The sequence below is a fragment of the Clinocottus analis genome, unplaced genomic scaffold (genome assembly GCF_023055335.1).
Source record: "Clinocottus analis isolate CAN_PGR_092001 unplaced genomic scaffold, fCliAna1.0.p SCAF_16, whole genome shotgun sequence".
NCBI classification, from domain to species: domain Eukaryota; kingdom Metazoa; phylum Chordata; class Actinopteri; order Perciformes; family Cottidae; genus Clinocottus; species Clinocottus analis.
Genome location: NW_027175887.1, coordinates 11779871 through 11796736, shown reverse-complemented (window position 1 = coordinate 11796736; position 16866 = coordinate 11779871). Strand labels below are relative to the sequence as shown.

Below are 16866 nucleotides of genomic sequence, written 5' to 3'. Positions count from 1 at the left end.
CTTTTCTGAATACTCAAAGAAGCTTTACATATGAATCATTCACACACTGATGAGAGGAGCTACCATGCAAGGTGCCACATCAGAACTATCTAACTTTCATACACCGTAGTCGCAGCTAAAGAGTTTACATCTGTGATATATATATATATATATATATATATATATATATATATATATATATATATATATATATATATATATATATATATATATATGCAGATGCAGTAGACATACACAACATTACCTCAAGAAGTATCATGAGATAGAATTGCTATCTGGAGGATTTTCTTTGCCTTTTGTAATTTTTGTCAAAAATTACAAAAGTGCAAATTACTAATGTCCATAAGGGTTCTTTTGGGGCCTCAGGCTCCCTGTACATTAGTGTATTGTAATGTATTTGAATCAGCAGCTGCATGGTGTTATGTTGCACTGCAGGATATAGATGAAGAAAGACAGAGACAGCCGCCTACTGTTTAAAGAAACCCAGACCACCACCACTCTAAAGTAGATTCCTGTCCTCATGAGAGCTGAAAAATGAGAGGAGCAGAGTGGGAGGAGGAGAGGATAACGTCTAAAAACGGATGCCACGCCGCTGTGGCAGTTGCTAGGGCAATGCCAGGGCAACAGTGGTCAATCTGCGCACCAACGGGTCCACATGCCTCGGCGCCGGTCTGCACCCTCCCCTGCAGTCCGGCCCGCCGGTGGACGGACGTCCTGCAATCGCTGGAATCTGAGATGTAGCTCCAAGAAACAGCTTAATGTTGACCGTACACACACTGGGCAGTGTGATGCATGGATTCACCTGAACTCTATTATTCCCAACTACAGCTGCATCGAATGCCACTTCTAACAACCACAATATTATCACGTCTACTTCTGCGGAGCTAAAAAAAAAGGCAGTTTTCATCACCAGTAAAGTGGCAGATGGAAAAGGAGAAAACACTTTTTTGCCTATAAAAATATAAAACACTTTTTTAGTTAACAAGTAAGACAAAGAAATCCATTCTTTTGAGAAAAAAATTCAAAAGACTGGATTGATTAAAAGTTTATGCAAAACTGTATGTTAATGTTAAAAAACAACAACAATGAATGATCATCATATCTTTTAAAGCTCGGTGTTACAGCAACCAGCACATGCCAGTTTTACAGTGCAAATAATGAACTGTGATTCACTTCAGGTCATGTCAGGTGTAGACAGTTCTTGTTATTTTAAACTTTACCAGAATCAACTACAGAGGAAGCCCCAACATCCTGCAGAGTTCATCCTAAAACAACCAAAGCTGTGTTGGCCTAGATGCACACAGCTTACCTATGAGTCAGGCGATATCAAAAAAGCCATCTGGAAGAGGTCAAACGGGTGTGTGTTGAGCGTTAGTGAGTGCGTGCATTGAATCTGTGTGTTCATTTGTACGTGTGTATATACTTTGGACGTGACTGGCTAGTTACTGCAGCTCTGTTTACATGGCAACCTACATAACACCCCGCTTTACCTGGCTCGAGACTTCAGAGGGGAGACGAGGAAAAGATGGACTAAACGAGAAAAGAGTGCAGGGGAAAGGTGGGGAAAGATGAGCCAGTTCTCTCTTCGACTTGGGAGAGAACTGCCATGCTTCAATGGAAACTAGAAAGCCAGAAGATTTGAGAAAGCAAAAGAGACACAGAAAGAGAGCAGCTGTAGTACAGTGCAGTACAGTGCAGTAAAGTACTGTACATTAAAGTAAATACAGTGCAGCACAGTATAGAAAAAGTAAAATACAGTGCAGTATAGTATACTACAGTGCAGCGCAGTGCAGCACAGCACAGTGCAGTACAGTGCAGTAAAGTAAAGTATAGTGCAGTACAGTGCAGTACGCTCAGCTGCAGTGAGGATTGCAATATGTTGAAAAATGTTTAAACTTGCACTGAAGTGCTGAAGTGCACCAGTATAAGTGTCTGCATTATTCGCTGACTTGTAAATGTAGTAAAGATACATTTGGGGCAGCGGGTCAGGCAGTTTCCCAATATTACACACAAACACACATGAAAACCCCCTCGCGCGGCCCCAGAGCCCACATGGTGAAGTAGCTTCTTCTAGAGCACATGCAGCTGTAGCGACAGCAGCTGTTCTTAACCAAATGTTAAACAGCAGCACCCAGCCAGGCTCTGCTAACTTTAATCAAATACAGCACCTGTTGGAAAACATGGCTGCACTGCACCCCCCCCCCCCCACCCACCCAGCCCCTCAATTTGCTTTAGCTCACTGGTTTTCTTTGCACTGTGCTTGTGTATTTGTGTAATTGTACTGGGTGCATACATGTGTGTGTGTGTGTGTGTGTGTGTGTGTCTGTATATGTCCCCTCATGCTTGTTAAATAGAGCAAGCAGCTGTCCTGCATCACAGATCTTTCTCCCTCTCTTTCATCTAATAACACTGTTTAGTACGTCAACAGGCCTGCATTGCGGTCGCCGTCCACGTTGCTCCGGCTGTACCTCACATTTTGTTCTGCTCAGCGCGTTGCCATGGCGACCCACCAAACAGCGCTAACGGTGAAGCAACGTGGCCACAATTTCCTTCAATGACATTTCCCTGTTCACCTATAGAGGGTGATATTCAGGATGAGTAGGCTCACCCAAAACAGCACATAGTCTCTCGTGTTAGAGTTCACAACAGAGAGACATAAAAAATACATTTTAATGAACTCAACTCAGCACCTCCACCTGGTGGGGGAATCAGATTTTACATACGACTCAGATAGATTTAATAACAAATATCTTTCATTGAATTCATTCAAGCTTCATGTGGGTCAGCTGGCGCTGCTCTAGGACGGTGAGTCCGAGCTGTGTCACACATGAGACATCCTCAGATGACCCGGCTGGGACCAGAATAAGTGCGGACGCGTCAGCCCCTCTACGCTCCATTCCCAGTCTCTGTGTGGCTGATGGCCAGTTTCCGTTGAGAGCGTCACCGCTGTTGATTCATGTGGGAAGAAAAGGCAGGAAACAAAAAGGAACCCTTACACATCAGCATGAACAGAGCGGGAGGAAAATAGGCGAGTGAACGAAATGTATTTGACCACGATGACACACGTCCACGTCACATGGGAGAGGGACTTTGTTCTGCTTTAAATAACATTTTATAACATGTGATGTGAGCCAGTATGAAGCCAATAGACCACAAGAGGATGAGGCCCCTTCTTTGCCACTATTATTATGATTAAGATAAAAAATATGCAGACTCTGTGTACTGTCGTGACTATTATTTGAACTGTGTTGGCGTCAAGCCATTATAAGTTGCCGAATAAAAGTTGAAAATGTGATTTGAACTGACAAAACATTAGAACCAGGGGGTCATTTGCTCACACACGCTCAGACGCACACCAGTGCGTTGTGCTGTAAGCAAGAACTAAACCCATCGCTGCCATTAACCCCCCGGGATCGGGATGAAAGAGTGTAAAAGGTGGAAACCTCACACAGCCAGTGGGTCAGAGCATCAAAGATCAAAGCCTTTCCAATAGGTAAGTGGTGTTTGAGACCGGTGTTGAATTTAGCTTTATGTTCTTTACAGTAGAAATTCAGGTTTTTTTTTTATCAGGTTCTCAACTGCTGACGTGGTTTGGACCTCGGACAGAAATGATGCAGGTTCATGTCGGGTCGGCCTTCACGTTTTGGACTTGATCGTAGTTCGATGTTGTGTGCACTCAAGCGTAAACACACAAACACACAGACTAGAATGTATAGATGCAGATTTTGTGCAGTTATCATTCACTTGAAAACAGAAATGTACACAAATTGTGTCCCGCTGAGGCGTTACAGCTCCCTGGAGGAAGCACCTGGAGAGAAGGGGCCACAACAAGAGAGAGAGAGAGAGAGAGAGAGAGAGAGAGAGAGAGAGAGAGAGAGAGAGAGATAGAGATAGAGAGAGAGAGAGAGAGAGAGAGAAGGTGATTTCTCCATCACACACTTGTCAATGATCTCACCTACATCCAGATTTCACACACCGTGTAGGTGCTACAAGCTATGCTCGGTCACCAACACACACGCACGCTGCTGCAGGCGCTGCTTCACCATTTCCACTCCAGCTTTTCACGCCAATGACCTTTTTAACAACACACACTAACACTCGTAAAAAATACCATTAAAAGCAGACAGCATTGCTTCACTAATGACTTTAGCATAATGTACAACACAACTGAACACACACACACACAGACAAACTCTTTCCAATTCAATATGCATACTGTTTACTAGATCCAACAGGGAAAACAGTGTCAGAGGGGAGGTTTGGAAGAAGTAAGGATTATTGTCTAGTAAACTGAAGCAGGGTTTTCTCTTTCTGTTAGCCGAAGGAGGGACTGACTGATGTGCCACAAGGGACAAGAGTAGTACTGTTCAAACAGAGCTCTTTCCTGTTTTCACACTAAAGAAGAATGGGAGAATGCAGATGGGGGGGGAAAAGAGAGAGGGAGAAAAATGCTTAAGAAATAAAGTGCTCTTTCTGTGTCACTTCATCCCTCTGGGACGTTTCTTTTTAACGTTAAAAATGAAAATGTGCAAAGACAGGCAGACGGCCACTGGAATGGAAAAGAGGTGGCGGCTGAGCGACAACCTGTAAAGACAAAAAACATTTAACAGGAAACAATGGGACCGAGGGGGAGGAGATGGTGGACACAAACGGAGACAGAAAAGCCTGCAAACACAACAGGCACCGGACAGATGAAGACAGACACGCCAAAACAGGTCCGCCGAGCGGCTGCACAAATCCTGCAGAGCTCCAGCTCCAAAACCCCAAAGAAAACATGCAGTCAGCAAACGGGACAGAATGAGAGAGTGGAAAATACCATGGAGGGGAAAGTAGAGGCAGGCTCTTACAGAAGAGACACCCGATCACAGTCAAAACGCTGATTGAAGAACCGGAGACTACACTTTGTTTTCCATTCAGAAGAGAAGCATATGGGCTTATCTTACCTGAGAATTTGTCCCCCTCCATAACCAGATCACTCCCACCACAGCCACATGTAGTGTCTGCTCTTTGACCACTCTCTTTCTCCCTCCGTCCCTCCCTCTCTCTCTCTCTCTCTCCCTCTTTCTTTTTTTGGACTTCCCTTTCTCTCCTCTCGCTCTCCTCTCACTCTCTCTCTCTCTCTCTTTCTCTGCCTCCCTCCCTCTGTTCCTCTTCCTCCTCTTCTTACTCTCTCTTTCCTTTCGGGCTCTCTGTTCTCCCTCCCTCTCCCCAGTTTGATTCCTTCAGTGTGTCTTGCTAATGAATTCAGAATTACGACATCGCCATGTGCTTATCATATGTTGCATTCGCGTCTCTCTCTTTCTCTCTCTCTCTTTCTCTCTTTCCTCTGATGAGACCAAAAGACTGAAGCAGCATTGTATCTTGAAAATAGAAACCATTAGCTCCGCCATGTGACATGGACAGGCTCCTTACAGACTAAAATAACTTGCTGCAAACTCTTCTGCCTGCTTACTTATAATGTTCCTTGTGTGTGTGAGGCCTCGATGCGTTTGATACCAAAACTTGTCAAGCTGGAGTGAAAGATACGTCTAGACTTCCTCATGAATTGGCCACAGCTCTGCCTTTGTAAACATGTGGAAGGATGATGAAATAATGCAGACATGCAAAAACAATACAAGGTGGAAGGAAGCGAGGGGGGACTCTATCAAAACATTTGTCCTTAAAATGTTTTCAAGACTTAGTAGGAGCGGCGGTGTGGGGGGAGAGTGAATGTTTGAGACGAAGAAAGACTGGAAGAGCGACTGGTGAGATTGGAGAACCCCCAGCCCTTGCTCTGAAATGTTGCTAAGACCCGTCTCTGCGTTCAGGAAACTCAGATGACCTCTGACCTTTGGCACGTCCCTCACACTGCGCCGGGGGTCAGAGGCCTCAGGGCGAGCGTCTGAGCTCTGATAGAGAGATCAAACACACTCATTCATGTCTGTCTGACGTCTTGTGCAACACACACTGCTCCAGCGCTTTTGTGTACTGCGTGTTGATCTGCGTGTGCAATGTGTTTGTGTATTCATGTTAGCATTCAGTGCGTGCGTGTGCTTGTTTTTCGTCTATTTATCCGTCTCTCGTCGTGTGTTCATTCATTCTTTCATTAAAGCCAGCTGCCTAGTTGTGGTGCACTGGGCGACGACGGGAGGGAAATGTGCACACTGGCGGCTCCAAACGGCCAAAACATGTAACTGTGATTGCTTGCACGTTCCATAAGTGCCAAGCACACGGTTCACACACCTGTCAGGAGGTTTGTGCAAGGATCAACTGCAGGTAATCAATGACGCATTAAGTCCTGAAAAAGTTTCCCACTCAGACAGTCTGTGACGCTTCACACAGAGATGACACAAGCCGAGATGACACAAGCGGTTCTGGGTGGAGCACTCACTCCCTCCAGTTTATTAAATTCTTAAATTCATCATGTTGCTGCCAATTTGCCAAATAATGTGAAGCTGTCAAGTCTCACTAAAGATGGAAGGGGTGTTCTTGTTTCAGATCTGAGATAATAAGGTGAGAACATTTTAAATAATCACATTAAATATAATTATAGCTGGCTGGATCTTAATTAAATGTTACATTCGTCAATTATTTTTAATATAATGTAATCGCTGTTGGAAGAAAAATAATCAAAAGGATGTTGTTTCATCTTGTAAACATGCACACCTCTGACTGATCAGCACAAGTTGTGTGTGACCAATACAGCAGGATCTGCTGACTGCCAAATGGGAATTAACCACACACAGATCAACAATAGGGACAGTGTTGGGTAGACCTTTGTGCGTGTGTGTGTGTGTGGGTGTGTGTGTGTGTCATGAGTTGAGGTTACAGTAAAGTATCCTCCCAAACACCCGCCTGCTGGCTCGTAAATCTGCCCTGTTGGCAGATGTTTTGTATGGGGCATCTCCCTCCAAATGCGCGCGCGAGCGCACACACAAACACACACACACATGCACACACGCGCAGACACACCCCCCGTGGCGACTGCATCAACGCCAGGGAGGTCTGCTGACAAGCAGGGCCTTATCCTCACCCTTAAGCACTTCCTGACAACCTGTAAATGTGTGTATCTGTGCATGCTGCATCTGTCAGGATGCTTTTGCGTGTCTGTGTGTGTGGATATGTGTGGATATGCTCACTTATTGTCACTCTGGTTCAGAAAACAGATTTTAAAACATTTTTGCGGAACATGTTTTGGAATTTTGTGTCCGCTAAGTAAAAGAATATATATGTCCTTCTCCGGGTATTTAGGCAGAAAGAGACATGTGAAAAGGATGCACCCAAATTCATCAGATGTGTTTCACAGCTGTTTCTACAGTCTAGACTGTGTAGGAGGAAGTGCTCTGACCTCAAGGTTCTGTGCTCTGACCTAAGGGTTCTCTGATCTCAGGGTTCTATGTTCTGACCTCAAGGTTCTGTGCTCTGACCTAAGGGTTCTTTGACGTCATGGTTCTATGTTCTGACCTCAAGGTTCTGTGCTCCGACCTAAGGGTTCTCTGACGTCATGGTTCTATGTTCTGACCTCAAGGTTCTGTGCTCTGACCTAAGGGTTCTCTGACGTCATGGCTCTATGTTCTGACCTCAAGGTTCTGTGCTCCGACCTAAGGGTTCTCTGACGTCATGGTTCTATGTTCTGACCTCAAGATTCTGTGCTCTGACCTAAGGGTTCTCTGGTGTCATGGTTCTATGTTCTGACCTCAAGGTTCTGTGCTCCGACCTAAGGGTTCTCTGACGTCATGGTTCTATGTTCTGACCTCAAGGTTCTGTGCTCCGACCTAAGGGTTCTCTGATCTCATGGTTCTATGTTCTGACCTCAAGGTTCTGTGCTCTGACCTGAGGGTTCTCTGATCTCATGGTTCTATGTTCTGACCTCAAGATTCTGTGCTCTGACCTGAGGGTTCTCTGGTGTCATGGTTCTATGTTCTGACCTCAAGGTTCTGTGCTCTGACCTGAGGGTTCTCTGGTGTCATGGTTCTATGTTCTGACCTCAAGGTTCTGTGCTCTGACCTGAGGGTTCTCTGGTGTCATGGTTCTATGTTCTGACCTCAAGGTTCTGTGCTCTGACCTGAGGGTTCTCTGGTGTCATGGTTCTATGTTCTGACTTCAGGGTTCTGTGGCTCGACTGTGTAGGAGGAAGTACTCAGTGTAACTCATACATAATGTATGACTTCATGTTTATGTCCTCATTTGCTCTCAAAGCCTCTTTTTGTTTTGTGCGAGCTCATTTTTTATGTATTTAATGACCTCCAGATACTCATCTGTGTGGATACACATACGTTTACGCAGAACCAACGCCATGCCCCGTCAGAATGTATCTGCCGTCTCAGCTCTCTGTGGGATGAATACACAGCCTGGGGCCGGTTTCACAAACGCAATTTCTAAGTACAGACAGATCACAAATGGGGACATTCCATGTTTATGTATTTTGGTTCAAAGCTGTCCAAATGAACAGGAAAGGAAATGATCTCATGCGGCAAGTCATAGCTCGCATCCTGCGAAAAAACGACACACAGCCCCTTGTATGATGAGTGTGCGCCTTCACGTACAGTCTCCAAACTATATATGCAAACTTAGTTAGTGTCTGAGTGCGTGTGTGTGTGTGTGTGCTTTAGTCATCCATCCTCTTCTTTGTGCTGATGCTGCAGAAAGGGTTTGCTCTTACACTGGTAGAACATACTTCAGTGTACATGCACACAGAAGCACAATACATACACGATTGTAAAGGTTTTTTGTGCACATTTTGTAATTGCATATTAAAAACCCCATGAGCAAATATAGACAATGTATTATAAATTCATTGCAAAAATATTTAATGAATATTGCAAAACTGTTGCAGTCCAAAATGAAGAGAAAGAAAAAAAAGATGAGAAACATCTTACAAAACCAAAAGTAGCACATACATGTCTTAAAGATATATATAGGTCACCTAGTCGACAAGACCACATACACACAAAATCCAATTTACCAGAAATACATGGTTGTCTTCTATAGATGAGAAAGAAGCACACAGACTACAAACACAGACACGGCAACTCGGACATCATGTGCACCAGATCACAAACGTCTCCTGTTTTCTTTTGTGTGACGCTGTGCCATCCCTCCGTCTCTACAACTTTCTCAAGTCACTGCGTCTGTGATCTGCTGTCTACCTGCTATCAGCTGTTATCTGTGCAGGAAGCAGGGCCTGCTCCGCCCTCGCTGTTACCACATCCCTCTGCTGAGGGTCAGTGACACAGACTTACGTAATCCTTTACAGGACCAGCGAGGGATTCAATGGAAACTGGTGAAGGCAGTGCACGACTTTGACAATGGCCAAATCTGGATGGATGATACATGACCGGAGATCCACCAAAGTCCATGTTTACCATTCAGCACGACGTAGGCGTGTGCTGAATGTGAGGCTGGGTGTGACGGGGGTACAGTCTACTTACTGGGACTGGTGATGCCAGTTCCCTCTCTCTCTGTTCTCCTTGTCCGAGTGCTGGTTGATCTGCCTGTAAATGAGGAAAAAGACAAAAAGGACAAGTTAGTTACATATTCTGGAAAGTAATCAACTGATGTGACGTTACACACTCATCAACACTTGACCAACATATGATCTGATAGATGATTTTTAGAAATAAAAAACCTTTTTTATCTGACACACTGGACTTATAAATGCAACAAAACAAGCATGAGCTACTACACATTCTCCTCACGGCCAAATAATGTGGAAAAAACAGTAGGTATTTGAAAGCTTGCTGTTATTACTACTTGACCAGCAAGAAGCCATTTTGTTCCTGACAGAAAGCCAGAGAAGTTTTTTCAATTTAATTTGTGGTTTGTTTGTATTTTTAGAACTGTGAGGATAATGTGGAAATAACTGGCATGTAGGACAAAATGCTTGAAATAGGATATAAATACCAGTGCATGGCACACAGTGTAACAACTCTTTGTGTGCGTGTGCGTGCGTGCGTGTGCGTGTGTGCGTGTGTGTGTGTGTTCAGCCAGTCACATTAGTTTGCAAAGTACACTATTCAACACGAAGAACAAAATACAGAGATACAAAGCATCAATAAACACAACAGCTAAGTCAACGAGTGTCAGTTCTAATCACAGTGAGGGTCAATAAAAGTCAGAATAACCAGGGGAAATGTTACCACGGCTATCTTCTGGTATTGATTTTGTCTTTTAAAAAGGAGAGATAATTGCAGGGTGCAACTGAGGATAAGAAGCAGATATGTCACTGTGATGACCTCAGGTACCCGATACTGTTTGAGTTAAACACAAGTCTTTTACAACAACCGGCTGGTCCGCGTCCTCATTCAGCTCCGAGCACCAGAGGCCAGGCTACGCGACGCTGGCTGCTTTAGCGTCGTGAGGAATGCCTTTTCCTCATCAGCTGAGGTTGAGGGTGTGTGTTCAGTTCTGCTGAACGAGCAGCCATTGCACGAGGGAGGATCAGCCAAACAGGGACGCTACCGTTGTCGTATGCACCACTAGAACGGTTGATCTTTTCACTGCAATAAATCTGTTATTGTGACACAGATTGCCACAAAGATACACATCTTCACGAACCACACACACACACACACACACAGTAAACCCTCTAGATTTTGGTGATGCCTTTACTTCTCCTCTAGCGCCACCTCAAGGTTCACATGTACGGTTTCCCGTTCCTGGAACGGGTGACGGCGCGATAGCAAGATGCTGCATCACTCTTAGATCACCCGCACACTCACGCTTTGCTCCCCTCTTCCCCCGACGCCTGATCCTGTCCGCACCAACCCAGTCAGTGCTCATTGGGGTGACTCAGTTGTCCCATCCTGTTTTGAAGTTCTTAGAAATACATCCTACCACAAATCAGTGTACTGCATAACATTCATTTTCTGCCAGTAAACATGGTGGTTTGTATGCCTGTGATGTCACTGGTTTCAACACAGAGACAGCTGGTCCGAGGGAAAGGGAGTGAATGTGCCACTGTGTTAGTAGATGTGAGTAAAGCTTCTGTAATGTGTGTTCGTGTGTGTGTAATAAGGCCTTGTCCTTCTGTGGAAAAAGGTGATGATGTCGGAACTTCTGCAAAAACGGGTTAAGATCTTTTTTTGTGCAGCAAATAACAAATTTAACCGAGGAGACGGGTTGTACGGGGGCAGTTCTATCTGACGACCAATGAGAACAAGACTTTTAGAGACTAATGTTACTGTTTGTTATTTGATTATCTTCCAAAGCTGGTTGTGTAGTATCCTCCTACTCCAAAGTATCAATCTAAAATCAAGAAAAATGTCAGTAACAGCGCTGCTTGTGGCTTCTTTTTTTAAAAAAAAAAAACTTTTTAAATCACTAACAAGGCATTCAGACTGAAGGTGCAATAGTCAAAGAGTCGACCCCTCTTCCTGCTCCAAGTGCAAATCATTAATCTACCATGAGTCATGTGAAACCACCATCGGACGGCTATAGGAGTGTGTACTTTCTACGTGTGCCGGAGCTGTAAGTGTATGGAAACATGACGCAACAAATGAGAGCCAGCCAAGTGTTTTAAGCCTAGCAGCCAATAACCATGGCTGAGCCTATTTACTCTTCTAGCTGGAAATACAGATTGAGGGAGACGACAGACAGACAGACACACACACACACACAAATATACACACACACACACACACACACACTAAATAAAGTGCTTTGAACAAACCAAAATGTACCATTGCAAGAAAGTACTGTGCCACAGAAGCAGTAACACGATGATAAGATTATATTTGTCATTCAAGTAGGATAATCCAACACTCCAAGTAGTGGCTCACTGTGGTTTAAAGTGAGGGCAAAGTACTGACAGACAAAAAGCAAACAAATGTGCAGCAGCCAATCACAGTGAGCTTAAATACAAACTAAAGGAGTGACACCTGAAAAGTTAAACTGTATGTTGGCCAAACGGTGCATGTGTGTGTGTGTACTCACCTGCTCAGTCTTGTCTGGGGCCACACACACACACACACACACGCGCACACACACACACACACACACACACACACACACACACACACACACACACACACACACACACACACAGAGCTTGAAAAGGTTTCATAAAAAACCTCCCGACACTAAGATCCATGTCTTCTCTCCCCTCGAGGGGATTTGTAATCTTCTGAGGTCATACTTTCCTTACGACAGTGCTGCGTATATACAACAGAGGTCATTACTGGCACATGACACATGACATGAATGAAACCAGTGTCGACGCCTATGGAAAAGAAATTGCCGTGCCGAGGGTCATATTGTGGATCAAAGTGAATGCGCCGCTGCCTGTGTATTTGTTATGGGCCTCAAGTGATTGATGCCAAGTGCTCTGCTCGATGTGGCCGTGATTGTGTACCTGTGTGTGTAACATGACCGGTCAAGTGCGTGTGCCTGGACAAACATGTCAACTGATTAGTAATAGGTTGCAGGTGACTGGAGCAGGTAAAGAGGGCAGAGGGTGCAGCACTTAACGCACTTGAGACACAAGAGGCATCTCACACACACACACACACACACACACACACACACACACACACACACACACACACACACACACACAGGGGTGGAATGATTTACAAAACATGCACTATATTGCATGCTCTGCCTCCTTCACACACACACACAACTACCTGAGATTTTTGTGTTTGCAGAAGGAGGCCACGCCGCGTCTTATTTGAGAAGGAGGTGAACGATCTCCTTTCTTTCTTTCCTCTCTTTCCGTGTGTCCTCCTTTTACTTCAAGCATTCCATTCAGGGCTAGGAGGTGTTTCGGTTGAAACGTTCATCGATCGTGTGGTAGACTGTGGAAGTGTGGATCAACGTTGTCGGGATGGAAGAAGTGTTTTCTTTAAAACTTCTTTAGTAAGTGGAGACCATCTTGGGTCAGGGGTGTAACGTGTTGAAGTATCGGGTGACTTCTGCCTCCGATACGTCTGGTGTCCTTGCACAGACCACGCTCATCTATGAACTCGGCCTTCGTTTTGCTCTCTGCGTCTGGCGCGGTTGTGATGTCATCACGGTGACAGACTGACGCATCTAAGCATCCGTTTAAGCATTCAAGCATCCATTTCAAACGACCATTACTAAACCTAGCACTGAAGTAAGTCAGTTATCTCTCTAACTTGTGTTCATGGTGGTTTTGTTTTGTATTTTTATAAACTTGTCAATATGTCGACTTCTTTAGTGAAATCATACATTTAATCTATATTTTATTCACTGTATAAGTCCAAAATAGACATTCATGCCAGAATTGATGAAATTAAAAAGTGTATGACATTCTACGATAACAGGATATAGATTAATATTGCAATATACAATTAATATAAACAGTGAGTTCTGTTGATGTATATATATAGATTTAGTATTGCGTATTGTAGATTCTTTTTTTTCTGTTTTTACCATTTATTATGTATATATCTTGTTGCTCGGTCTCTTGCGTGCACTTTACCCTGTTTGCTGCTGTAATCACTGCAGGACTAATCAAGGAATATCTAATCTAATCTAATCTATGTTGTATGCTAAAGATTTAAACGCAGATTAAATGCAAATCCCTGTAAAACGTTGACATTTCGATGCGGGTCTCCTCGGCTCATTTTCACTCCATATTGCAAAATATTTACAAAGACACTTTTGAGCAATCCAATCAACTCCTTTTTTTGAAAGCTAACGATGCTTTAATTGTGTGTATTCGGGTTGGTCCGTACTCATTAAGAGGGTATCCAGGTAAAAAGGCTTTATCTGGGCTGTAAAAACAATCTTGAAAAATGTCCGTCTCGCCATTCAGTCTGTCTTGCTTTCTTTCTTCTCCTTTTTTTCACACCCACTCTGTTCCTCCGCTCGCAGCTCTTCCACAGGCAGAGTTGTGAAACGGTGTGTTTGCAGTGTACCCTGAACATGTCTAATGAGGGCCGTAAAAGCACAATGTAACAGACGGGTGAGCAGAGAGCCGAGAGAGGAAGGGAATCAGGGAGGAGCGATGTTAACGTTTCCACATCATGACTTTGACCAAACAAATCATTGTGATATGCAATAATCGTCCATCGTTAAACACCGAGAGACTCAAACGTCACAGAAATAGTCCAGAAAAAACATCGGCCGTGACCCTGAGCTGCACTCCTCCCAAATGAATAGCCGTTGTTCTGGCGCCAAAGGTATGAACTGGCAACACCTTTTCCTACCTCTGCACTTTCAACGCCAAACCTATTCCTCACTCACCACGCTCATTGAAAACCAACACCACTTTGACAAACACGCAGCCACCTCTCTGTACTCTTCACAATGCAAACACCAGCCCGAATCACACCATATAAAAGTGTTTTTATTCCAGGGTTACACAGGATGCGGCGGCAGTCTATAAAACAATACTGGTGTGGCAGATAAGGATCGGCCTTCCTTCTTCAGAGGCTGTTAAAGCCCATAGAGTCAGTCCGTAGAGCTTTATGGGTTGAACCTCCCCGAGGAAACGTGCATTTACTGTATGTCATAGGTGAAGAACTGGGTGAGTGGGCCGTTGTGTGTATGTGCATGTTGAGAAATGTCAGAAAGAAAGGAAGAAAGAGATTTAAAGTGGTGATGACTAAACGTCATTCCACCTTAACGCTGAAGCAATAAACATACGGTGTGCAATGCATATACTTGTGGATGTGTTTGTTGCTGCGTTAAAAAAAAAAAAAGTCCTCCATATCGTCATTATTGCCTGCACTGCGTCTAATCAATTTTGCAATACTGCTTTCGAACTCTCGTGTATAATAAAGTTGAACAAACTGAAACTGAAACACTCCACCATCAGTTCAGTTGAGCCAATAAAAATAATGTTTTTTTCCACTCCCAGGTAGTTCTTGTGCTATTAAGAGTGATTATCTTGGACAAAGCTTTGCTACAAGTAATATAAAGAGTTTGTATGCTGCCAACAATAAGGCTTGCACGCAGCTAACACGCATTATCTTGCAAACGCTCTCCTCCAGTAAGCTCTCACACATATGAGTCACTAACACTTAAAAGCGTTTGCCATAAAATATTCATTCATGTCATGACAGGATGAGGTTGGTCCTGCCAAACAGTGGAGTCACTATCTCCTGTAGGAGCTCTGCGGCCCACAGAGGTGAAGCAATTCCCACATTTCTCCTGGTGGACTTTTTCCTTCTCTAAAGTCTAAAAATGAAATCACTCTGAAGATGAAATCATCTTCGTTTCATCAAACATAAGATCTAGTACTACGCTACCAATCCCAGCTGTGGAGGCGTTGCCACAGCTGTCTCTTTGTAAGGCATTGGGAGGCTTATGTGCTTGTATTGTGCCTTTGTACAAAATGTATTCCATCTAATGCTCGGGCTTATCTGGAGCCTGAGTCTGTCATAAAGTTTGATCGATTGATAATCAGATGAACTCAACATTCAAGGTCACGGATATATTTCAGGCATTTGAAGTGATACATCTTTATGAATTATTGAAACAAGTGTACACGTGCCTGTCCAGGCACTTAATCATCCTAATACCCGTGTCTAGATGTTGGTGCACGTTCCACCACACATCAGAACCTCTCTGAGTCTGCCATTATCTTTTTACAGGCTCCCTCCTGGCCCCGGGCCTGCAGTACAGGCAGTCTGTTGTATCAGTTGACACCCCCAGCAGCAGCAGCAGCAGCAGCAGCAGCAGCAGCAGCAGCCGCAGCAGCAGCAGCATCACAGAGCTGCATTCTTGGCTGCAGATAATAAACACAGAGCGGAGTGGACACTTCAGGGCAGGCTCCACATGGCTGAGAGGGGAGGACCATAGGCAGCAGAGACAAGACATGTACTGAAGGCCTCCGAGGGGAACTCCACATTCCAGAGTGTATCAATGACACTATCTATACAGTATAGTGGAGAACAAAGTGGCTCTAATGAATACGTTACATTCATTTAACCTCTGTGCCCGACTACATCGGTGTGTTATATCTGTCACTAAAGTAATTACATTTGCACCCAGCATTTGAGTAGATAAACAGACTTTTGAATCCTCTCCATACACCTGCGCTCTTGTATTTTTGCTTTTTGGAAATGATCAAAAACAGGTAGGACTCTTCATACAGCCTGATGCACAGCACTCCAACATGTGGACAGCCGCAAAGCTCGATTCATCTGCTGCGTACGCGTGCTTAATGGTTGCTCAAATGAATGGGGTTAAACGGTCAGCTGGTAAAAACATTCAAATCAGTTGGCAAAGAAATCATTTAGGAAGAGAAAACAAATATGTTGACGGAGAAATGACTTAGTTTGGTTTTACTCAGGCGATGAATATCATCAAAATCAAACCCACTCAACATTTTGCTGTTTGAAGTGTAATTCATTCGCTGCTGATTTGACGTTACACCTCCTGTCAGTCAACCGATGCGTTCTGCACCCTCGCGCTTTTCTTTTCTGGCGCTTATTTCCAACGTTATGTCTCAAAGTCAAACCTGTAACTCCTGTGACACCACTCTTTTAGATCAGAGCAACCCGTCTACTGTACGTGTGCACGTCCACGTGCTCCAATACCTTAGTAGTCCATTATTCACAGGCTGCTAGGAAGCCAAATTGAGGGTTAGACCATCTTCGGCATGCTCTGCTAGATGACAGGGCAAATATGTCTCAACACAGTTTATAGCTTGACTTTAAAGTTACAATCCAACAATAGCTTCAGGCTCTGAATCAAAGCCTCGCTGACGCTCCAGTGTAAACAGGCTGAAAGCCCGAACGGAGTGAGGCATTTGTCACACAGGTACAAGAGATGGAGTTAGGTTTGTATGTGTGCTTGTTTTGGGTAGGACATAAAAGCACATACCAGGAGGAGTGCACTTGGAAAATAATGATTGTGTGTGTGTGTGTGTGTGTGTGTGTGTGTGTGTGTGTGTGTGTGTGTGTGTGTGTGTGT

The 16866-nt window shown here is 44.2% G+C and overlaps 1 protein-coding gene across 1 annotated transcript in view; it reads right to left on the bottom strand.

Annotated features, from left to right (window-relative positions):
* septin9a (septin 9a) overlaps positions 1-5025 on the bottom strand; it is a 56356-nt gene extending 51331 nt beyond the window's left edge. The window contains exon 1 of the mRNA XM_068577984.1: positions 4944-5025. Within this exon, the coding sequence (XP_068434085.1) occupies positions 4944-4965 (22 nt within the window). The 5' untranslated portion in view covers positions 4966-5025. The remainder of the gene's footprint in view (positions 1-4943) is intronic.
* Positions 5026-16866: the final 11841 nt, after the last annotated feature.